This window comes from Eurosta solidaginis, chromosome 3 (genome assembly GCF_040869045.1).
Source record: "Eurosta solidaginis isolate ZX-2024a chromosome 3, ASM4086904v1, whole genome shotgun sequence".
NCBI lineage: Eukaryota > Metazoa > Arthropoda > Insecta > Diptera > Tephritidae > Eurosta > Eurosta solidaginis.
The window spans coordinates 69,005,935-69,030,700 of NC_090321.1; the positions used below are offsets into that span (position 1 = coordinate 69,005,935).

The 24,766-nt window shown below is 35.6% G+C and overlaps 1 protein-coding gene and 1 long non-coding RNA gene across 3 annotated transcripts in view; one reads left to right on the plus strand and one right to left on the minus strand.

The window, feature by feature from the left end:
• Positions 1 to 5,671: 5,671 nt before the first annotated feature.
• On the minus strand, positions 5,672 to 6,865 carry LOC137246430 (uncharacterized). 2 transcript variants are annotated; one of them, XR_010951486.1, is made up of 3 exons: positions 6,514 to 6,865; positions 6,328 to 6,423; positions 5,672 to 6,267 (listed from the first exon to the last, which is right to left on the minus strand). It is a non-coding gene; the product is annotated as an uncharacterized lncRNA (long non-coding RNA). The 2 variants fall into 2 exon arrangements; XR_010951485.1 differs by having other exon boundaries at positions 6,328 to 6,865.
• Positions 6,866 to 12,678: 5,813 nt separating this feature from the next.
• Positions 12,679 to 24,766, plus strand: part of dnr1 (defense repressor 1) — a 40,752-nt gene continuing 28,664 nt past the window's right edge. The window contains exon 1 of the mRNA XM_067772203.1: positions 12,679 to 13,472. Within this exon, the coding sequence (XP_067628304.1) occupies positions 13,386 to 13,472 (87 nt within the window). The 5' untranslated portion in view covers positions 12,679 to 13,385. The remainder of the gene's footprint in view (positions 13,473 to 24,766) is intronic.

Below are 24,766 nucleotides of genomic sequence, written 5' to 3' on the forward strand. Positions count from 1 at the left end.
GGCCTGGGCGTGAACCCAGGATCTTTGGTGTAGGAGGCAGAGCACGCTCCCACCACACCACGGTGGCCACCATGGTCGCTATACATTAGGGAATTACCAGGATGTTGCTATCGTATGCGTCTTAAGTTGCTTACTATTTCCAGACGCATGTGTCCAAACATATGAGTAGCCACTAAATATACTTTTGGAGGTGAACTAAAGTGAGATGCCCGCAACCTAACAAAACCACTCCCACGCAATCGGTTTAAGAGCTAGCTGGGGAACTCAAACGACGACGGCTTCTGTGGAAACTGTGCAGTAAGCTGGGAAGCTACTTTCATATCCCCGTCCAAATATCATCAACATCTAAGAATATATATTTTGAGGTAGATGCCACCAACCTTGGCTTTGATTCGCCTATTCCAATAACCGACTCAGATTCACCATTACAAAGCCTTAAATTCGAAGACAATCCATTAAGCTGCGTGTTTCTAACTATTGATGGCCTTTTCGTGAGGTTAGCCAGATCCGTTTTTGCCATCGCCAGTTGGAGATCATGGTCAGTCAGCTATTTATAAAAATTGAGCTACATCAGTTCACAGTTTTACGCTGTTCTCACAACAGCCATGTGAATTGTAAAGCGGCAAGAAATTTGATTTTTTTAACGTGAAAACAAATAAAGGCTGCCTTACATATTATTCAAGAGATCAGGACCTAGCACCGAACAGCGAGCTGCTTGGTCTTAGCTTGCAATCGCGTTGATATATCTTGTAGATATATTGGCACCAAAAATGAGCGTTCCACCGCGCCAATAAAGCCATGCTACCTTTCGAAGGTAAAAGCATTTACATGGCCAGCGTAACCAATACGACTATTTATGTCGCTTGGCGACGCACTTAATCGTTTTCTTGCTAGAGTCTTTCTCTTCTTCTATGACATCTACTGTGGAGTCCTTCTCCGGGAGCTATGTAGTTGATGGAACAGTCCTCCTCCATGTTACATAAATATGTAGCTGCCTTGAGGCTATTTTTTATGAGGCTATCCATCATTCTTGCTTCATGGCATTTGTTATGAAACAAAAGCTTTGCAGCTAGCCCAATTGACTCCGTGGGTTCTGGAGATCTCCTAGGCTTCACGCAGCGCTTTTGAGTTCTGTTTTGTTGTTGTTCCTCTCTGGTTGGTCGGGTGAAAATGATAAGAAGATTTAATTCTTGTCGATGGCTTGGTTCGACGAAGGCCATTTACCCATTAGTAATTTGTATCCTTGTCCCCAACGACCTCAAACTACTTCTTGCAAAGCACTTTCCAGCATGTGATTTGATTTTCTTCGATTGCGGCACTGGTACGGTAAAAAACCTCTTTGTATTCGTTCACTTTGTCAAGAGCCTCAGATGTGTCATGGGCTATTTGTATTCTGTGCTACAATTTGCACAGTTCCGCTATAATGTGTTCCACCTGTTCCATCTGGAAATTCACTGACTTCAATATCGCTGTGCCTTGGTGCCCAGCAAAGGCAGACATTTAGGTGCCTTATGGACGCCAGCGAGGCTACACAACGAGGCTCGAAGCTAAAACCAATGTATTATTTCCGCCCTCACTCAATGTTTTCAGAGTTCTCTTCTACCCCCTTACCGAGGCGAATCCATAACTGAATTCTAAATTCGCCTTGTCCCTTACTGATAATTTCGCATCCCCGTATGAAATTCCCAATGCTGTTAGCAATTTGAATCTCTTTTTTATTGCTTCTAAGGTAATTATTTGAAGTTCAATGATCTGTGCAGTTCATCGCTTATTATCATAAAATAAGGTGCATGCATTCTTTATACATTTTATTGCAATGCTGTTTTTTAACAAACAAAAAAAGTATTGACAAAAATAAATATAATGAAATCTATAGCCACTGTGCATGGAACTAAAAGAAAGATTTATATTATTGCACTGTACAACAAAGTTTGTTTCCAATAGAATAAACATGAAAGGAGAGTCCAGGGTTTTTTTTACAAAGCGTCTAGCATTATTGCACTGCAAACTTTTGAATATTTTTACAATACACCAACAAAATACATTAGGGGAGTTCAGAATTGTATGCATTTGATGCTGGAAACGTTGCTATAGCCAAAAAAAAAACCTACGGATAGGGAGCAACTTTTTTCATTTAAAATTTTTTCTTTGCATTTTTTGTTTTGTTTTTACAGTTGATGATTTGATTACTCTTTTTGATGTTGCGTTTTTGCAACGATGTAGCAAATGCATAGCCGTGGATATTGTTAGTGTACTGTAAAAGATATGCTATGGAAATATGACAGAGCATACGAAGTAATAAGAAACTTCATAGAAAATCCCGTATTTCAACTACAAACGTGATGCATTGGCCTCACAGAAGTTTGAGGTGTCCATTGTGTACACATCTCTTTGGGAAATACGAAATCTAAATACTGAGCCCGAGGTCTTGTTCACGGATGATCCAAAAAAAACTTCAAGAAATCGATACCAACAGGATGCTACACACAATTTTTTTTGGCAGAAATCCATGCAATAGAAGTTTGCGTTAGAGAATGAGTACCAAGATGCTTATACTTAAGCAGTATCCTCATTATGTCAGAGAGCCAGGCAGTCTTTTGTGCCTTGCAGTCTTACACAATTACTTTCAAGCTACTGGATGAATGCATTGGAGTCCTAAGTGATCTTAGAGCCAAAAACAAAGTTTTTTTAGGACGGGTTCCCGGAAATCAGGGGCATGAAGGTAATGAACAGGCAGACTACATTGCATGCCAAATTTTTATACTCCCAGCAATTGACTGATACTAATCAAACTCATTAATCTAATCAGAGAGAACCTACGAACTCTCGCTGGTTATAACAAGGGACACTGTGGTCAATTTAGAACGATATCAGAATCATTCTGGGAAGATCCCAGAATATCTTTTCACAATATGGGTATCAAATAAGATGTGTTAATGAGTGTTAACCAGAGGCGATGGTCAAGAAGAAGAATGAGAGGGAAAAACGAGAGGGAAAGGAAAATAAGAGATAGGGGTATGAATTGGAAAGAGGAAAAGAGAGAAGCGAGAGATGAAGAAAATTTAGATGGGGTGAGGGAGAGGAAAGAAAATGTTAGTAGGAAATAAAAATGAAAGTGTCAGGGGAAGAAAGGAAAGAGATGATGAAGAAAAGTGGGAGTAGAGGAGAGAAAAATCTAGAAAGTGTAGGGGAGAAAACGCGGAGGAGAAATAGGGATTAAATATGCATAGGAGGAGAAAGAGGCAAGAAGAAGCATACAAAAAAAATAAAAATAAAAGTTACATTTATATGACACATGCTTCTGTTGACTGGGAGAGTAGATACAGAGCAGGGAGGAGTATTATCGGGCAGGAGAACGTCTCAATTACATATCCATATCTTATTTATGGAATTTTAAAAATTGTACACGCGTTAGTTTCGTAGTGGTTTATTGAAATCGGTCGGTCAGTTGAAGCAGATTTTGAACATTTGGTATAGAGATTCCATATGAGGAGCTCCAAATCAAACCCAATAATTAAAATCGAAGTTGTTCGTACAAATTGAAAAAACAAAAAAATTAAATAAAAAAAGGTAATGTCTTAATACAAATTAATTTCCAGTCCTGAAGATGACTTCAAACTGAGGTCGAAATATCGACAACAATAAACATTGTATATGCAAAATCAAAATCGGTTTTTGAAATTTTGATATATATATTTGTGTGGCTAAGAGCTCCAATAAAAGTTTTTATTAATAGAAATACAATTTTTTAATTTGAGTTTTAAGTACGAAATACCAATTATCCTTATACTTTTCAGTTACTATGTTGAAGTTATTAAAAAAAAATATGAATTTATCAAAATTCGGGTGTGAGAGTAGAAATGGGAATGGGAGTAGGATTGATAGGTGGGAGTTGGAGTGAGAGTGGGATTGGAAGTTGGAGTGGGATTGGGAGTAGGAGTGGGAGGGAATGGAATAAGGGATGCACAATAATAAGAAGAAAAATCAAAGATAAGGTGGAAAAGGAAAGGATAGAGAGTGGGGGGGGGGGGGGGGGACGACGTGTCCTTTTTAATTATAGACAAACCAGTTTTCGGGCAGAACAAAGTCTGCCAGGTGCTCTATTGTATAATAAATCACATCAGAAAAATATTTTTTGCTTCGCATATTCTTTATAATTGTCTAAAGCAATGGTCACCATTTAGTTGAATAATTATTGGCGCCAGTTTACACGTATTATTATTCTCTTTCGTCTTTATTCGTACTTAGTTGTCGCTGAACAAGCCATTGTGAATGATGACAAAGTGTGATCTCTTATCTGTCAACTGCCTGACAGGCTGTTCAATATGGCTACTTTTCAGCGTTTTGACAGGCTGTTCAATATGGCGGCGCCTATCTTCAGCGGGTGATAGAAAGAGATACAGAATGAGACAGCGATAGTCAAGTACGAATCAGGTGATCCAATCACTTTGGAATTTTGACGTTTATGCAGAAGAAATCACACTTTGTCATCATTCACAATGGAACAAGCAGAGTAACAACATCGGGTGAGGTATTATTTGCGCATTTGCGAAAAGATATTTTGCAAAAAACGCTCATGCGCAGAATGTTTTCATTGTTTAATGTTAGCAATTTATTTTGTTTAAATTTTTCCTTAGACTGAAGCAATAAAGTAGTATTTATATGGCATATTGACGCATTACTTTTTGTGTGTTAACAAACATGCGCGCAAACGTTTTACCTCATTGATTTTTCATCAACAACTAAACCACCAGCAATAAGATGATTTTAGTTTTACTCACACAGCCACAGTTTTGATTTCGGCGACCCCTGGTCTAAAGGTATTGGCTAAGGCAGGGATGCACCTTAACGTTAAGCTAATCGTTTATCAAAAAATTTCTACCGTTTCCGTTGAAACACTTCGAAATATTATCGATAAAGAAAATATCAAGATAAATTGTATCTCGTTTTTAACCGAAACGAAAAGCTTTCGTTAACGTTAAAAACGTTAACAAAAACGTGATACTTTATGTTTGAATTGTGCTGGCAATGCTATAGCCATGGTGAAGCCGTAAGGTGGTAACAACGAGCGCACATACACACACAAACTCCATATAATTTGTTTGTGTAATTCGTTGGTGGTAATGTTAAAAATACTCTGAGAAATGTTCGTACTGTCAAAATTCATGAGAAAAGTTGCAATCAGCTTGGCTAATACTTTCACCTTTAATGACTCCGCCATCAATCAGCTTTGCCAGCATAGTTTGAAATTAATAATCAACATAAACGATTTGATTTCGTTTTGATATGGCAGAAAACGAAACGAAATCATTTCGTTAATTTGACGTTCTTAACGTTAATAAACGAAACGAAATGACTTTGTTTCGTTTATTAACGTTAATTATCGTAACGAAATGATATCGGTTCGTTGGTTAAGCATGCCTGGGCTAAGGTATTCATTCAATTGTACATATACATACATATTCGCCCTTATCGCGAGTTTTATTTGCACCCGAAAATATTCACAGTTTTTGTTTACCCTATCGCAGAGGGTGGCGAAATAATTTTTCCTGTTCGAAAAAGATTTCACCTTATCGGCAACTCTTTGTTCGGGCGAAATGAATAGCGGGGAAACCCAAATTTATTCACTTATATTTTACAGGCGAACGAGAGAAAAACAAGATGTCAGTGATTTTGTTTTTTTTTTTTGAAATTTGATATTCTTATAATTATAAGTACTTTTATTATTAGGAGTAAATAATGCACAATTGGAAATGCTGCTTGACAAGATGATCGGGAAAAAGTGCCGCACTTCTGGAAGCAGCTTACTTTATGTTTAAATAGCCTTGGTACACCTGTTAAGAGTGAAGCTAAGTGGAAAAAAGTAAAATTCCTTTATTGCTAAGTTTGTAAATTCTATTTTTATGACAACGAAGGCGTCTAAAAATGCAATTTACGTGAAGGGGACAGGAAGCGGGCCCAACATCCCACAACTCCTACTTTTCCGAACTTTGTATAAAAATCGTGTGCAGTTTGAAGTTGCTCTTTTTTAATGTCGGCCAAGTTAACTATTGTGGACAAAGCAACGGTTCCAAAATGTTCAGCACCTTTGAAAGTACCGCACTGTAACAAGACCGGCTAAGACCCACCTCATGGTTATTTCCAACGCCTTTTTGATGTTCTCCCTCTGCGAAAAAACGAAGACATGCGCTCAACTTTACAATTGTTGGAACTCCAAATGTTTGCTTCAATAGCGGCAAGGAGTTTAGCCTGTATTATTGTCGAAAACTAATTGAAAAAAGTTAAATTTTTATTCAAAAGTGCTGAAAATAGTAATTTATAACTTACAGTGGATCACTTAGCTCCAAAGGGTTAGAACAGTCCCTTAATTGCCTCCGAATCGCTTTCAAATTTATATTCTCCTCGCGCTCAATCAATACCAACCTAAATGCAATAATAAACATTTTTTTATACATTTTTTATCTCTATGTTTTCTGTCTTTTAAGGAAATTTGTGCTTGTTTACAAAATTTACATAATTGCAAGTAAATTATTTGTTCACTGCTAATTCACAATAGAGCATCAGCTGTTTCGAAGTGAACTTTTGTTCGCCCGAAATTGCCGATAGGCAGAAAAAGTTCACCCGAATAAAAAAAGTGAAGACTAAGACTTTTCCGTGTGAACTTCGCGATAAGGGTGATTAACATTAATTGATAGTACAGCCATTGCGTATACGTAATATACATTAACCCGAGCATTCCTTGGAAGATGGTAAATTTTGGCTGACTTTCTGATAGCTCTCCTGATAAATTTTCAATTGGCGATCAAAAAGAGATTCCATATCCGGAATTAACATCGCAAGCTACATATATACATTAGAAACACTTGCTTGTAGCAAAAACACAAACTCGATTACACTAATTGTAGATATCTTATATTTTCGATCCCTATATATAATGTTCCGTGATATTCTTCACGTTTGTAATCATTTACGCTCTTCTTTTAACAAAAACAAACCTTTGAGAATTGTGAGTTAACTGAGTCATAATCACAGTTGCCACTTTTGGTCCATTTGGGCCAAAAATGGTCCTTGTCAACCACATTTGATCCGCTGGTCCCTTTTTTCGAATTTTGGTCCTTTTTAGGCTGTGATCAAGATTGTTTGTTTTCACTGAGGAAAAAATGTTCAACACTGCCCACAAAATTTTCCACACCTTCATTAACCCTTATATAATTTATAATTTACCGCAATGAATTTCTTTTGTTACAAAAAAATTGATGTCAACAAAATGCAGCAGAACAATGGCACTTCACCTAGCAGATACTTTAGAAAGGTGTTGGATCTTGAAGCAAACCAATTTTCGTTAATTGTTGGTGAAACGAGCGGTCAATCAGAAAATCTTGTTTTGGTGGCTAGATATTTCGATCGGTTTTCAAACACTTTTCGTGATAGTTTTTTTTTCACGGTTTGAGCTTAAAAAAAGTTGTTGCAAATGCACGTACATCTCAAAGTAATTTGACGGAGTTGTCCACTGATGAAGACATTCTTGTATTGAAAACAAAATAAATTAATGAGAATAATTTGTTTTATATTAAGTGGACTTACAACTGTTTTATGTTCAAGTTATGCGATATGCTTCGATAGGTAATGATAGTTTTTAAATTTTTCTCACACAGCACAAAACAAATTGATGAGTTTTAGGAATTCCAAGGCTATTATGTTCTTCACACTGCGATGCGGCTATATTTTCTATTTTTGTGTCTGGAAGTTAATAGCATTTCTGCTATACAACCGTCAAATTCGATATCAGTTACAACATTAAAAGTTTCTATATATTTCCGACCTGCGCTAAAGAGTTAAATCAGAAAAATTTAGTCTGCTGATATTATTCCATCAATATGAGTAATTTTAGGTGCAATTATTATATCAAAATATTGGATATTTAAAAAAAGTCAATGTACATAATTTAGAGTACTAAGTATCTTAACCCAAGGAATATTTTTATTGGAAGTCAGGCAGGAATATTTTTGGAAAGCGATAACTTAACAAATGCTCAACGTAGATCTGATATAAACGCTTTGTGCCAAATTATTTCCGTTGGAGAGCAGAACCCCCGAAACTTTAATAATAATATTGTTAATAATAACTAATTTCTCGAACATCGTCAAATGGAAATTCGACCATTATTACACAGTTCAAACTTCTAAGACTTTTCAATAGTAAATCTGAGGACTGTGGCTAGATTCAATTAATGTGAGTTTTGAAATGTACATTTTCCTCTAACACAAATTACATGGAAATAATGTACATTTTAAAACCCGTACTTACTGAATCTAGGCTATAGATGGGAAAATTGAATCGTAAGGGTGCACTGGTAAACGAAAGAGTAAAGAGTTAAATTAAAAAAAAAATGGAGCAGCCAGCTATTGGAAACAATTTTTTTTAACATTTTGTCTGATTTTGTAATAAAATTGATACAACCGAGTCCTGGAGAAATTTAGTTTAAAAACGCGATTTTTATGTAAATAAAACAGAACTAATCTGGCTTGCGACACGGGTTTGGTCTAAGGTTTTTTGTGAAAACATTTATTTATATGTATAAGGCTTTTTGTTAGAATGAAAATGTGTGTGACTTTGTACTTTACCACAACCTGAAATCAAAGATTTTACAAAGATTTCGACACATTTGCGAATTGCCGAATTGTTTGTAAGCCAATTAAAACTACAAAAATTTTGTCCACTTCTTTGGGATTTGGTCTTTTTTTCGATGAATTTTGGTCCCACAAGAAAACATGGTGTGGCAACCGTGGTCATAATCTTAATAAAAATGAATTAGTAGCTCTTAAATAAACAACAATTGCTAGCTCTTAAAAGCCACACATAAAGAGAAGCATACATACATACACCGGTATATACATATGAAGATACAAAGAAGAGTGCATAGAAATGAACACTAAAGCGCCAAATACACGACACGAACATTTCCGCGAACATTCCGCAATCTTGTTCGCAGCTTTGGCCATACACCATACGAACTTTTGGCCGAACATTAGTTCTCTTTCAGACAGCGATGAATATGGACAACAATTGTGCTGCAGCAATATTGCTCGCTGTGGCAATTAAGCGTAAAAAAAAGAGAAGATTCAATAAATTCACTCAGAAATTTTTTATTGTCCATTTTACTTTTCCGCGCACGTCTGTTCCGTTCAGAAATTACTACGATTATTATATTTTATTTGAATTTTTGGCGAACATTTGCGCGAACTGGCAAACACCACCATACACGACAGAAAAGGTCGCAGAAACATGACATAACGGGAATGTTCGCGGAAATGTTCGTATCGTGTATTTGGCGCTTAAGAGCCATAACATTGTTGCACACCTATAAAGTAAAGTGTTGTCATTTTGGTGCTTGAGACGCTGTTATTTGTGATTCATGGCTCAATTACATGGTTGGCTCATCTTATCAGCTGATTTTATTTTTTGATTTCACTGGTATAGGAATTGTCGAAAGGTGATGGCAAACGCAAAATGTAATCAACACATTGACAAATATTTACTGCCGTGGTGGTAAATTTTTTATAAAAAAATAGTTTCACATCACTTTATGTTATTCTTTTAATAAATTCATCTAACTTAGCGCATTATTTTCCCACAACATACAAGAATTGCAACGTTTTATATTTTTTCTCCATCTCTTCGCCTAACACCAACAGCCATATTTTGACAATCTGAAGAAATGTATGTTGTTGCTGTAGATATGAGCCAATCATATAGTTGAACCATGTTTGTGATGCAAATCCGAACTCTATGTCGAGAATTTGCCGGCGAATCCACTTCTTAAAAAAAATACCCAGAACTTGCAGAAGAGAAACGCACCCTCCCTAGAGAAACGCGCATCACTCTAGCTCAACTTCGATCTGGATACTGTAACAGGTTAAACTTTTACCTATCCAGAATTAACCCCGACATACAAAATGCATGTCCTGCTTGCAACGTGTCCCCACACGGCACCAACCATCTCTCGAATTGTAATGTGGAACCAACGCCTCTAACACCCCTCACACGATGGTGGACCCCTGTTGAAACTCCAAGTTTCTTTGGACTCCAGTTAGAGGACATTGATGACAATTTGTGATCGGTCGCACCTATTGGATGGGGCGAAGCACTGCTAGAACAACAACAACAGCATCTGAAAGGAAGATGAACTTCCACTGAGAAGCTATTCATGGCAGAAATACACTTGGGGTATTTGCCAAATTACTGCCGAGAGACGATCTAATCGAAAAAAATTGTTTCTAAATATTTGGTGTTGCTTTTTCCAAGTTACATTTGTCTAACTGACATAATATTGAAAATATATTTGCTAAAAAATAAAAAAATATCTGTTTACAAAGCTGTTTACGCAATTTTTTGTATTTAATTGTCCAAGATTTATGCTTTTACGCATTCATTATCTTCCCACTTCCAGAACTACTTTTTGTTAGGGTTTTTAAGTTCATACACCCAACCTCCTCGAGCCTTACGTTCGAAAGGGCTTTTTGATTGAGTTTTTAAATGGAAAACACATATGGTATTTTGCTTAATAGTGCTCAGCTTGAAGGACTTAATTCATTTGAAAAGGAAACAGCTCCTGGATACAACCGAGCACGTTTGTAAATACTCAGATCTGACGGACAGCTGATAAAATCAGTTTCCTTAAAATTATTTTCGCAAAGGCGAAATGAATTTGTTAATAGCTTTCTTTTCATTGCTTTAGTCTTTGTTCGCAAGCTAACGTTTTGAAAAAAACGGACTTCTTTGCTGTCCTGGCTGAAGTAACACGCACCGCAATCTTCATACCTTGTGCTCCTTTCATACTTCAACCGTCTATGATCTAATTGGAATTATAAGAGGATTCAAGGTGTTAATAATCGCAATAAAAAGCTTTAAAGCCTTACAGCTTCCGCCACCTAGTTGTCAACCTCATCTACCCGAGGGCGGCGCTTTGGCGACCCCAAGTTCCTCATGGAACTAGGAAATGGGTGGAGGGATTGCTTAAAAGATTAAATGTTGGCATGTTGTTATTGTTGCAGCGATAAGGACACTATCCGAAAGTTTCGGGGAGTGTTATCGATGTTCATGGTCTTTTGCCAGATATAGATCTGGTACGTTACGGTAACAAGCACCATTAAGGCCCGACCTTCTCGGAAACGATTTATGTTCACATTGAACCTTCTAGGCCATTTCGCCCCCCACCCCCTAGTTCCATGAGGGACTTGGGGTCGCCAGAGCCTCCCCTGGTAAATATGTGTATGGCACACGTAAGAGGATTTGCCTCGTGTAGGTGACGTTGACAATTGGGTTGAGGAAGTTATGAATTGCGCTTATCAACCCTTTGAATGGTCATTTTAAATCGTTCCGGGATGGTCGGGCTTCCTTCGGGAAGTGTCTTTATCGATACTACAACAACATGCACCTTACTGCACTTGGCATGTTTTTACTGCAAATGATGGTGTTTTATTTGAAAATAAAAACTTTTTCACAAATTTAAAATTTAATAACTGAAAAATTTTCTGAAAGAGATGATTTTTTTTCTTTTTGACATTATAATCCGGGTCTTTATGAGAAAATTGTCAAGTTTAATAACACTTTGGATACAATTTCAAATCCCTAGAATCTTACAAAATACTCTTCTTAGCTTCAAAAACATTGTACGTATGGCAACACTAACACATTGCCTTGGGTGTCGTCAGTGCACGGACCTAAGCAAATTCTTTCTTGTTTGAATTTGTGCACAAATTTTTCAAAATAAAAACCGAATTCTCAACCAAAAAAAATATCAGAAAAAACAAAAGAAAAATCTAGTGCCATATGGGTGTTATTAAATACAAGTAACAAAATCATCTTCTACAAATTAAATTTTTTTTAATAAAATCTTATTAATTCAATTGGTGACTGAAATAAAGTCCGCTCCGATACAATATTCTTTTATTAATATTAATTTAACATACTTGAAATTTTTAGTTCATTACGCTTGGCGGTTTTTATGTCGTTCATTATAGAGAACGACCTTTCTGCGGCTGCACTACTCTGAGGTAATATTGCTCAAATTTTCTTCTAGAAGACTCTTTTCAGTTCCCAATTTTATCCATCCTTTAAGAATATCGTCGGAAAATATCTTTTCTATTTTTTGCTTATCATATAACATTAATGATCGCCATTCGTTGTTAAGAATTTCCATGGAAGTCTTATGAAATGGAAAAGCTTTAAGTAAGGGAACAATCGTTGTCATTTGACTAGATTGAATATTTTTTTGCATCAAAATATTCCAAAAGGGGTAATTTTTTGTCTTCGAATTGAATAGTTTCTTAATTTCCTTACAAAGGCAAATGTTGGTAGATTTTTCGGCTTTGGTGGTAGATGTGGAAAAAAATGAAAATGGGCTAAAAAGTTGGTAGATCTACCAATAAAGTGGTGAAGTCCGTGCACTGGGTGTCGTATCTCAGAGATACTTTAATTCACTTAACGCACATTTTTGTGTTTTTTTATTAGTGAGCACGGAAATATTTGTGTAGGTACGCTGAGTTTGCCGCTCTCTGGTTTACTTTATGATAGCGATTCATTTAAACTTTGGAAATGTGTGGGTGTTCAGACTTAAAGTTGTCTTTGTTATTTTCCTGTATGTTTTTGTATTTATTTTTGCATTTCGGTCTTGCTGGCTTTCTAACAGAGAGACACAGGCGGTTTTATTTATTGCTGCAATCGAAAAACGTTCAATCGCTAGGCGAAATTCAAGTGAAGCAGTTGTGCGACCGGCGTTTAACAAAATGCAGGTGTATTCAATACTACACAGAAATAACAATTAAATGCAAAATATTTATCAAAAGTGATTTCTTAAAAAGAAAAAAAAGCAGAACGAGTTCGCTTATACAAGAATATCGAAATAAAATTCAAAAAATCGCAAAATATAAAACTTGTTAAACTTGAAAAAAATAAAAAAAAAAATTGTTTAACAAAGAAGTGTGTGTTATATAAGAAAAACTTTTAAAAAATTTATGTTTATTGAATATTGCAATTGTGAAAAATAAAACTGGCTCATCCGTTGTGCGCGCACCAATAAAAATAAAAATAAAGTTGTATATTGTACATACGCATGCATACAAGTAGATACATATCTACTTAACAAAAAGCCAGTTTGCAAGCCCGCATACATTTAATTTTTTTAAGATTGCTTGGAGCAACAGAATTCACGTAAATTGCACGAACAACCCAAATAAAAAAGGTTACAGGAAAATATACAAAATATACAAAATAAAAGAAACAGTGCCACAAAGACAAAATTTCGTAAAAAAAAAATTAAAACGAAAAATTTAAGAATCAAGTGAAAGGCTGGCTGCACTGCAAAAACATAAATTTCAACCAAAATGTGGTGCATTGTGAATTTACCGAATGGCACACAATTGGCTGTCAAATGGGATACAAAGGCAATTGGGCAGGAGTGTCTCGAAAAGGTATGTATGGTATTTGTTTATAAATAGTATGTAGGTATATGTGCTTCATATCATTGTTTCCCAAACTTTTTTTCGAATGAGATTATATAATGCATGATGAAATTAATATTCAAGTGTTCTCAACCCGTTGACGTTTTCCCTTATTCTGACAAGTTCGGAATGCACAATTATAAGGGTTGTCTATCATACAGAACTGCCTTTGAGTTCTACTACGAACGTAGTAGATTTTACTATACGTTTAGAAATATTAGCCGTGTTTTTTAACACGCGTATATCCATTAAACTTTAAATACACCTCTGAAATTTCTGCGCAAAAATTTTGTCCTACTAAATTTCAATACGCATTATACTCAGATGTAACTGAAATATGTGTCTTTGTTTCACCCTCTACACTAATTCTATGTATTCTATGTGTCCACAATTCATCGCAACTGATTCAGCTATATGTTATACCCTATGACCATCAGAGCGTTGTGTCTCCACTTTTCGGTACACCCTGTGGCTGTAGCTATTTGTTTAACCACAGCCGCTAGATGGGTCTCCTAAGCATTATCTAAGCGAGGATAGGTGTTTTTTTCACGCGCAAACGAAACGTATACGATGTAAAAAAACACGGCTATTCTATATAAGCCGTTAATAGAATTATTTAGCTGTCGAAAAAGTGAGGTTATGTTGTTGATATCACCTTTATTATTACATCATGATATAATGCAGCGTAGACTTGGTCGGTCGCCATACCAAAAAAAATTGTTGCAAAATTATATAATTTTTTGTTATAACTAGGTTTTTTGGCAGCTGCCGTGGTGTGATGGTAGCGTACTCCGCCTACCACACCGAGGATCCTGGCTTCACCCCTCGCGCAAAGCAACATTAAAAAATTGTTTGACGTCCGATTCGTATCGTTTTTTGACGTAGCCTCGGTGAGAGGAAAAAACAATGTAAAAACGACTTCAGTGGTAGAATTTACTAACTTTTAACGATACGATTTGTCGAGATTTTAACTAACGATTTTTCGCTTACGATACCGATTGTGCTATTCATTAAATCAGTTTTAACATGTCTTAATAGGTGAATATTATCGGTTCAAATGAAAGAATAATGGAATTCCAGCTTATGCCGTTGACAATCTTACAATCTAAAATTAAACAATAGCTGAATACCAAAATCGTTATACTTATCGATTCGTCAATACATCGATCACGAAAATCGTTAGAAAGTTAGTGGATTCCACTACATATCTAGAAAGGAAATGAGAAATAAATTTTGAGGTTCCCAAGACCAAAATAATAACACGTTATAGGATGCAATATTTACTACAAATATTATTATTATTATGTTGTTTATTTAATACTTTAGTTTTAAACACTTTATCATTTATTGTTAAAATAATTGAGTCAAGGCCTAACAATAATTATTTTATCATTATTATTGTTAAGATACATTTTTTCTTAATTGAAAAAATTTGAAATTAGAATAGAAGAAAGAAAACATTTAGACAACTGCCAAAGCTCGTTGTATAGATCCATTTCGGGAACTGCTAAATTCCTTTATCGGCAATTGATATTCACAGCACTGCGACATCTGTTGCAGAATGGATGTGAAAATTGGACTTCTTTCATGGCAATGATGCCATAGTGTCATATTTCTTGACACTTTTACCCGTGCTCTTGGATGTATTAACAATTTTTGTTGTTATATCAGCCTACTGATTTGTAAGATCAATTTTTTTTATTGAAAAAATGATTAAAATTGCCCCATAAAAAAAAATAAATTTTTCATGTTCATAGTAGAGGACCAAATTATTGATGTATATTGGAACGATTTTCTGTCATCCCTTGTCAAATATGGTTTGGAGACAAATCGATTTCGACGTTGCGCCATCATCAGTGTCATTTGTCGTTTCCAAATTATTCTACCAAAGAAGTCTCTAACCAATTGAATAAGCTATGTAAGTCCCATTACTAATACTTAGCATAGACTTGACTTGACTTGGCCTAAACTTGGCAACTTAGCCACGAGTATACTCCACTTAGCGCATACAATATGGCATCATAATCAATAAATGTCATTTGTATGACAAAATGTCAAAACAAACAAATGGCATCTCAAAATGTAAAAGTCACTTAAAACTTACATAGAAAATGAAAATTCAACAGGCTTCTAAGTCAAGTTAAGTGTTGCTATGTTTTGAGTAATCAGTAACATGCAATGTTTATTTAACAGAACTGTAAGTGACAATTCTCAAGTCAAGTCAAGTCTATGCTAAGTATCAGTAATGGGCCCTTTAAGCCAAGAGGATAGCAGTACCAATCACCAATACCGCTAATCGAACAATGAATTTTCGAAGTGAATAATGGCTGACATTATATATTTTTGTAGCACTTTTATAATGTGCGCCACGTCGGTAATATTTAAGGAATCAAGCTACTTATGTGCTGCTATAACCAGTTATGTAACCACAAGCTTGACAAGTGCGTCAAAGACAGATTCAAAAAAGTTTCAGAGATGACGCTTAAAGGCAGTAATATTACACTGCGGAGGTAAAACCCATTCGCTTTTAATGCTTTACCAGAAACGATATAATATAGAGACATTGCATAGACGAAAAATCGTGTGAGGCAAGCTTCACAAAATTCTAGTAGGTCACATTCACCACTTACCACAGCAGAATTTGTTAAACTACCACTGTCTGTATTTATTATTTAACAATTATTTGTGCACTTTTTATTCAGGTAATGTGTTCAGAATTTTAACTTTTACTCTCTGAAACTCCAATCAGTGTATTTATGTGCTTAAATTATGTTAAAAATTGTGTTAAAGTTTTTGGTGTGGTGAAAGTGACCTACTAGAATTTTGTTACGCTCCGCTGCTTTCCACCGAAGTTCGCGCATGCAATATCTTTATATTCAAAAATTTTTGGCATTACTGCATATGCACTGCACTACACTTGAAAAATTCAAAACTGACGACGAACAAAAGAGTAGAACGGTAAGCAGCAATGCCTATCAGAGCAGCTTTCGTACTATGCTTAACCTACAATAGGCTAGTGACCTCGTGCTACATCATGTGTGGAAAGGCTAGAAACCAAGAGCTGCCTTACTGCAGTTCTAACCTCAGTAATGTTAAAAGTCAATCCCCTAGAGTTTATGAACCATTTTGATAGGTGTTTCGAGAGTAAAAGGTTGTATCTACTCAGGATATCTGTCACTTATCCCAGCTGAAAAGCAGCTATTCTGCGCCGCACCTTAGAGGATGATACTACGAACGATGTCGATTTGTTCGCATCGAAAGGAGATATAACTCAAGCTCATATCAGTATTGTTTCATATTGTAACTTATTGGCTAACTTAGTATTACTCTCTGCCCTATATAGAGCGAAACACATTCACCTAACCTAGTCTACGGACATCCCTTGGGTTAAAAGTATTGTGCACTCTTTCCGTGGGGTCTTACTACAGATATAGTGGGGTTAGCTGCGTCGGATTGACTTAGCATGTGAGGATATATTTAATAATATGAGGTAATTGTTTAGATCCGATACTTTAGAGAGTTCCGAGTCCCGTCTGTCTAATCTATTACAATATCTTTATATAGATGGCGTCGGAATTAGATGCGCTTGTTGAGGCAGCTCTTGTGTGCTTTTTAAGGCATATTGTATATAAGGGCTAGACAGCTTCGACAGAGAAGCATCGTAGTGTGAAATTAATTTTGTAGCAAATATGAGTTGGCATCAGTGGAGCGTATGACGACAAAGTCGTCGCTGATTTGGCATAGACGGCAGGATCGGAGCGTCCTTTTATGTAAGTTGTCACCTCGTCTATTTGCGCATAAAGGGGCATTTTAATGCTCCTAGGAGGAGGCTTAGGCTGAATAAGATTGTTGCAAGGACGATTACTTAAGGTGGGGTTGCAGGAGCTGTAAGAAGTAGAATTACTGGCACATTTCATTTGTTAAATGCAAGCCTTGAAAGTTGGCAGAGTTCTGGAACAAGCTGCTGTTCCATGTTGTTTTTTCAAATGTATATCTTTTTGAAAGGTCTTGATAGGCTTCAAAAATGTTCAACAGTTGTAATCTTGATTGAGAAGCACTGCTTTTTATATATGTATGTATACATATATGTAGGACTTTTAGTTATGCTTCCTTACCATCGTTTTTCATTCAAGAAAACATTTGTTCGTTGACTTCCATTTCTCATCTTTATTTGTTGCGCGCCGCCAATATTAAGTTGCACCCATCGTACACCGCCATATATTGTACGTATCGCATTGCATTGCACATGCACATATCGATTTTTGCAATGACCTACGCAACAAACATTTGCCGCAAATTCGTCATCAACCGTACAACCTATGAAGTTCATATCGCGCGCTGTAGAGCACACAAACCCATATTTTTCAATACCTACACATACTTACATATGTACATATGTAACTATAATCAAACATTTAACTTTTTATAAGCACCAAGCCACTTACAATCCATAAGTCGACAATTAAATGCAGTAAAACAGTCTTTTCCTACTTTTTTTTGCTTTGCTGCTTGCTTTTCGTATTGATGTGATGTTGTTGGTTTGCGGCGGCAAATTGTATGCGATTAAATTTCAACTTTGCGTATTTCATCATCAACATTTATTGTTTGTTTTTATACTCAGCGTGCTTTGCACACAGAGTATATTAACTTTGATTGGATAACGGTTGGTTGTACATGTATAAAGGAATCGAATTAAAATTTGATTGAGCCATGTCCGTCCGTCCGTCCGTTAACACGATAACTTGAGTAAATACTGAGATATCTTCACCAAATTTGGTACACGAGCTTATCTGGACCCAGAATAGATTGGTATCGAAAATTTCGAAAAAGTGCGATAATTAATTACTAAAGACGGATGAAGCGATGAAACTTGGTAGGTGGTTGACTTTATGACGCAGAATAAAAAATTAGTAAAATTTTGGACAATGTGCGTGGCACCGCCCACTTTTAAAAGAAGGTAATTTAAAAGTTTTGCAAGCTGTAATTTGGACGCTGAGTATGTAATGTTCGGTTACACCCGTACTTAGCCTTCCTTACTTGTTTCTTATATTTTTTTTCAACGGTAGATAAGCAAAGTGCGAACTTTTTATTCCATTCGATTGCGCGTGTTTAAAGTTCAATGAAATATTTTTGAAAACACATCAATAAAATGAATTCTTTTATATGCTCGAGTAAGCATACAGTAGGTACTTAGTACAATTACAAAAAAGAATTAGCGACTTGTTGATAATTTAGTTGGTATTGTTTTAGAAATATTTTTTTATGATTTCGTTTTCCATTATTAATATGATTTCTTTATTCAAGTGTGGCGGGTTAGTAAAAATAATAAGCAATAACTAAAAATATCTCTAAATAAACAAATGTATGTAAATATTTACAGTTAAATTGACAAGGTTCATATTTACGTGTATATATGTAATCAGTTTTCGATTTGACGATTTTACTGTAAAACTGATAGATTTATTCAGTGATCTGCCAAATATAATACCGGCCATCACTAAACAGTGGCGCTATGCACTAACTGTTGCAACAACAACGGTAAATTAGCTAAATAATTTTAAAAATTCTTTTGTCAACCCTGAACTTGATAAAATAAACTCCGCTTTTATCATTGTCGATTTGACATTCGGCAATTTGTAGCGGTCTTTGTTGATGTAGTTAAGCTTTCAAGAAAGTTGGTAAAATTATATCTTTAATTAATTAATTAAATTAATATTTTGCAGTTTAATTTGTAATTTTTTTGCAGCGCGAACAATTGTTGAGATGTTTTGTCTTAATTCCTCTTCGACCTTTTCGGAAATTTTGACTTTCATTACCACAGACACCACTTTTTCTCAAGTGAATAATATTTAACAAGTGTTGGTAAAACTAAGTTAGCGAATCTCTCAATCGACAATGCAGCTAGCAATTGACTATGGTAAAAATCTCGATTTTTAAAATCGGCAGAAGTTATGGCCTAGTCAGAATGGGGTTTCTCATGTTCATGAGTTTTGATGCAAAAGCGAACAGCGTTACAATGGCGCAAGCTGTTGCGGCTGTAAATGTAAACATAACTTCAGACTTAGCAGTTGAAACTTATTTCGACTTGAACGTTTCGCGAAGAACCGTTATCAACATTCTCACCATACAAGAAAAAACTTGCTAATATATTTTTGACTCCTATTCATTTGTTAAAATGTAGTTTTTAATTGTGAGAAACATTGGAAAAGTACCCACGAGTGAGAAAAATAGTTTAATTTGCAAAGTCTGAAAGCACTCATAGCCAAAACAAATGCCAAATTCTTCTTCTTATGCTTTACATGTAACAAAAGTTAAAGATTCTCAACTTTTGTCTATCAGATGGCGCTAGTGTTGCTCGATTTACCATTTCCCATAAAAAGTAAGGAAGCCTAAGTTCGGATGTAACCGAACATTGCAAACTTACTTAATTGACGCTTAACCGTTGAAACGGTTATGGCCATCCAACAAGGCGTGCCAGTCGCTCCTTCTCTCTGCCAACCGGCGCCAATTGGTCACACCAAGGGAGTTTAAATCGTTTTCCACCTGGTCCTTCCAACGGAGTGGGGGCCGCCCTCTACCTCGGCGTCCATAGGCGGGTTCCGATAGAAACACTTTCCTGGCCGGAGCGTAATTTTTCATTCGCATAACATGGCCTAGCCAGCGAAGCCGCTGCGTTTTAATTCGCTGGACTATGTTGATGTCTGCGTATAGCTCGTATATCTCATCGTTAAATCCGAACATTACATACTCAGCTGCCAAATTACAGCTTGCAAAACTTTTAAATTACTTTCCTTTAAAAATGGGCGATGCCACGCCCATTGTCCCAAACTTTACTAATTTTCTATTCTGCATCATAAGGTCAACCCATCTACCAAGTTTTATCGGTTTATCCGTCTTTGGTAATGAATTATCTCACTTTTTCGATTTTTCGAAATTTTCGATATAGAAAAAGTGGGCGTGGTTATAGTTCGATTTCGTTCATTTTAAATAGTGATCTGAGATGAGTGCCCAGGAAGTTGCAAACCAAATTTCATTAAGATACCTCAAAATTTACTCAAGTTATCGTGTTTACGGACTGACGGACGGACGGACGAACGGACATGGCTAAATGAATTTCTTTTTTCGCCCAGATCATTTTGATATATAGAAGTCTATATCTATCTAGACTAGTTTATGCCGTTACGTGGTATCGTTATGCGAACAAAATTAATATAATCTGTGAGCTCTGCTCAGCTGAGTATAAAAATATGCAATCTTCTCATCGGTGCTGCATTGGAAATAATATGTGTCGGGCCTATAAGGCCAGTTGGAGCTTGGTACTATGATAAAAACACAAATTGACGTTTTTCCGCAATGAAAAATTTCTAATTTCTCAATTGCACACATACATATATATTATTTTTCAAATAAAAAATTTGAATATTTTACTTTGTTTATTTTTTGATTTTCTATTGTTCGGAGAAGAAAGAACGGTTATATTAATTAATCTTCAGAAAAACCATAACTACTCACTTTAGCCTACGTTTACATATGAAAACATCTATAATAAGTCCGTGGACGTTATACCACACGTTCATCCATGTCGCATCTCTATAAACTAGGTTAGGATCTGTCGAAGCAATGGGTAATGTTAACTTGTTTGCTCTACAACGCACCTTCCGCTTTCGTCGCTCGGCCTAAAATTTTATACACAATTTTAGGTACGAAAATGAAGATAATTTCTTTAAATGTAACACCAAGTAAGCAAACCCATCGATTACGTAATCTAATCTCATTTAAATTTTCTTTTCCTTTGAAGCCCGTTATATTGCTTTTGATGAAACTAACTTCAATATAAATTACTAGAAACTAAAGAATTTTAACCGATTATATCCCTATATCTGGGGTAATTTGCGATTAACTTTGAAATCTAAAACAATATTTTTCTTTAAGTTTTAATAAATTGCATTCCTATTCAACTCACAACGCCATATAAATAAATAAATTAATTAATTAAATCGCAAGCGCCTTTTATAAATATCTCATATGAATACTCGCCTACTGCAGGAGTAACTCAAACAATTTTATGATTATAAGTGAAATATCTCAGAGTTGCTGAGTAAGCAATATTTGTACTAATAATAATAAATTGCGAAATATGCCTTCGAGGGGACTTAGATCGACAATATGTTGAGTCATATATTTAATTTGCTGAGAAACTTTTCATGGCCGAGGTACACACATAGAGCTTGCCAGCCCACTACAGAGAGGGCCGTTCCTCAAACTTTCTATTTCCAAAGGATATAAGAATATAGTTTTTACCCTTGGTTTGAACCAAACACCTTTGGCGTGGTAGGCCAATACACTAACTCCAAACCACGGTCTCCAACTTGTACCCCTTAACCAAATATGACAATTCAGTTAATTAACATATTTTTTGTTTAACCGCAAAATGCGACATTTATTGCAAATGATATTGCGTAGTAAGCAATAAAGTTCATACCTATTAAAAATTAAAAAAAAAAAATATTTTGAGTTGTGTCAACTTGAATATACAATGCTACAGCGTATTTTTTTGTTTCAGTTTGGGAAGCTTAATCTATAAAAGAATCATGAAGGGGAAATTGGTCAGTGTTTAAGTACAAAATCAATGTTCAGGGAACATGAGTTTAACATTTTGCCGTATTTCGATAAACTTTCAAAGGCCTTTATAGTCCTTCGGAAAAACCGGTTAACCGAAGAAAAAACCCGGGTTATTCGATATTCGAAATTTTAGAAAAAAAAAACGGCCAAAAAATTAAGGAAAACCCGGTTCAAATAAATCGGGTCGATCACCCTAGTAAGTACATAGTAAGCGTGCAAATTGTTGCCGACCTGTCGTGCAGTATCGCACTACTGTGTCTGAAGTTTTCTGTTCTGAAAATAATGTCACCCTGTTGGTTCTTCTCAGTTCTCTCGTAAGTTTGTATGTTTTTTCATAAAATCCTCTTGTTCCAATGGTACATGAACCAGATACGGATAGAGATTTAACATGAACCATATGGTTCACATTGTTGTTGCATTTGCATGTTAAATCTCTATCCGTATCTGGTTCATGTACCATTGGAACACGAGGAATATTTCTCAATGAATAAGAAAAGGGTCACGATTACATACAAATTCAGCCGTTTTGCAGGATGCCAGGTGACCTAGTTCAAAAGTTAGAATGTGAGAGTGCTAACATTTTATTCAGCAAAGAAAAGGCAATAAAGCATAGGTAAACATTCCCGTATTTATCAGTCTTTTTTTAATTGCTACACTAATGAGAATTTTTATTCAGACATATTTCACAGTAATCAATTAATAATACCGATTAACGAGTCAATTGCATACATATATAGTCTAAATGCGCTTAAAAAAAATAAATATAATAAAAATTCAATTTTATACCTTAAATAATAGTTATCAACGTATTAATTTATGAGTAAATATGATTTACTTACTTTTCTTTTTAATCCGTACTACACTAATCGTTAATTTTAAACCTGAGTAATCATTTCGTAAATATCATGATTGATTAGTTATGATGATTAAGAAATTTCTTATCTTATTAAGCAGTTAATTAATATATACATAATAAAAATAAATTAAGTCATAAATTAACATGGCCTCAATGCCACATGGAGTTTGTGCTATTAATCCATATTGAATTAACCGTTACTTATTTATTATTAATTTGAATAGTGTGGATAATACAAGCGTATCATAACCTTATTAAGGTTCAGTTGTTCTTACTTAAGACTATCAATATAAATTTGACGCGTCCAACGCTTTTATTTAATTGTATGATCAATGCCCTAGATTAATGAGGACTGTGAGGACTAGTACCTAGGACCTACCTAATTATTGTCTAGCTTTTAGTATTATTATTGCTTCATGTAAGTATTGTTTTCAATAAAACCGTTTAACATAAATTTTTTTATTATTATTTTATTTTCAAGTTTTTAGACTTTATTTAATTGTCCATTATTTCTCATTCTATTTAGTTCATTTGGCGGCCACCGTGGTGTGATGGTAGCGTGCTCCGCCTACCACACCGGTTGCCCTGAGTTCAAACCCCGGGCAAAGCAACATCAAAAATTTTGGAAATAAGGTTTTTCAATTAGAAGAAAATTTTTCTAAGCGGGGTCGCCCCTCGGCAGTGTTTGGCAAGCGCTCCGGGTGTATTTCTGCCATGAAAAGCTCTCAGTGAAAACTCATCTGCCTTGCAGATGCCGTTCGGAGTCGGCATAAAAATCATGTAGGTCCCGTCCGGCCAATTTGTAGGGAAAAATCAAGAGGAGCACGACGCAAATTGGAGAGAAGCTCGGCCTTAGATCTCTTCGGAGGTTATCGCGCCTTAAATTTATTTTTTTTAATTTAGTTCATTTAGTGACTCATTATTACAAGGACTCTTTCCTGACAATTTGTTACAATCTAAGTCCTCAATACATAATCCTTCCAAAGACTTTACTCGACTTTGCGTATGCTTGTTCCTCGTCGAACACAAAATATTCTGATGTCACTTCTACCGGACTGTATGTAATATTTGTTTCAAATATGAGCCAAATCAAACCACAAATACGCTTTGTTGGAATATCTCGATCCTTGCGCCACCTAGCGGCGATTTTTTTCATAGCTCGCTTTCTATTCATGTATGTATTATGTGTTCCAAATATGAACAAAATCAAACCACAAATACGATTTGTTGGAATATCTCGATCATTGCGCCACCTAGCGGCGATTTTTTTCATAGCTCGCTTTCTATTCATGTATGTGTTATGTGTTCCAAATATGAACCAAATCGGTCCATGCGCCACCTATCGGAGTGTTTTTTTTCTTATTATTGCATTGTCATCGGGTTCTAAACTATATTCCAAGCTTCAAGCTTGTAGCTTATCGCGAAGTTATTTAAATTCGTTCACAACGGCCGGGCAGTCGGCCGGCCGGCCTGTCAAGTCAAGCTAAATAAAACCGTTTAAAAAAGTATAGAGTAAACCGCTTTAATGTGACCTTTTGTACCATTTTACTTTCAACAAGGTTTTCTTTGACATTATTGGCGAATTATCAAAATATATTTTGAGCATAATCGTAACATACTAATGCAAATAAATCCCTACTTGTCCTGACGTTATAAAACATTTTTTACATATTAACGATAAAATGTGCGGTTCACTTAATTGCTTGCTAGATAATTAGATTATTACGCGAAATCGTGATTCGGCAAATAGCATAGATGGTGATTCTGAAAAACGACAATTGTAATT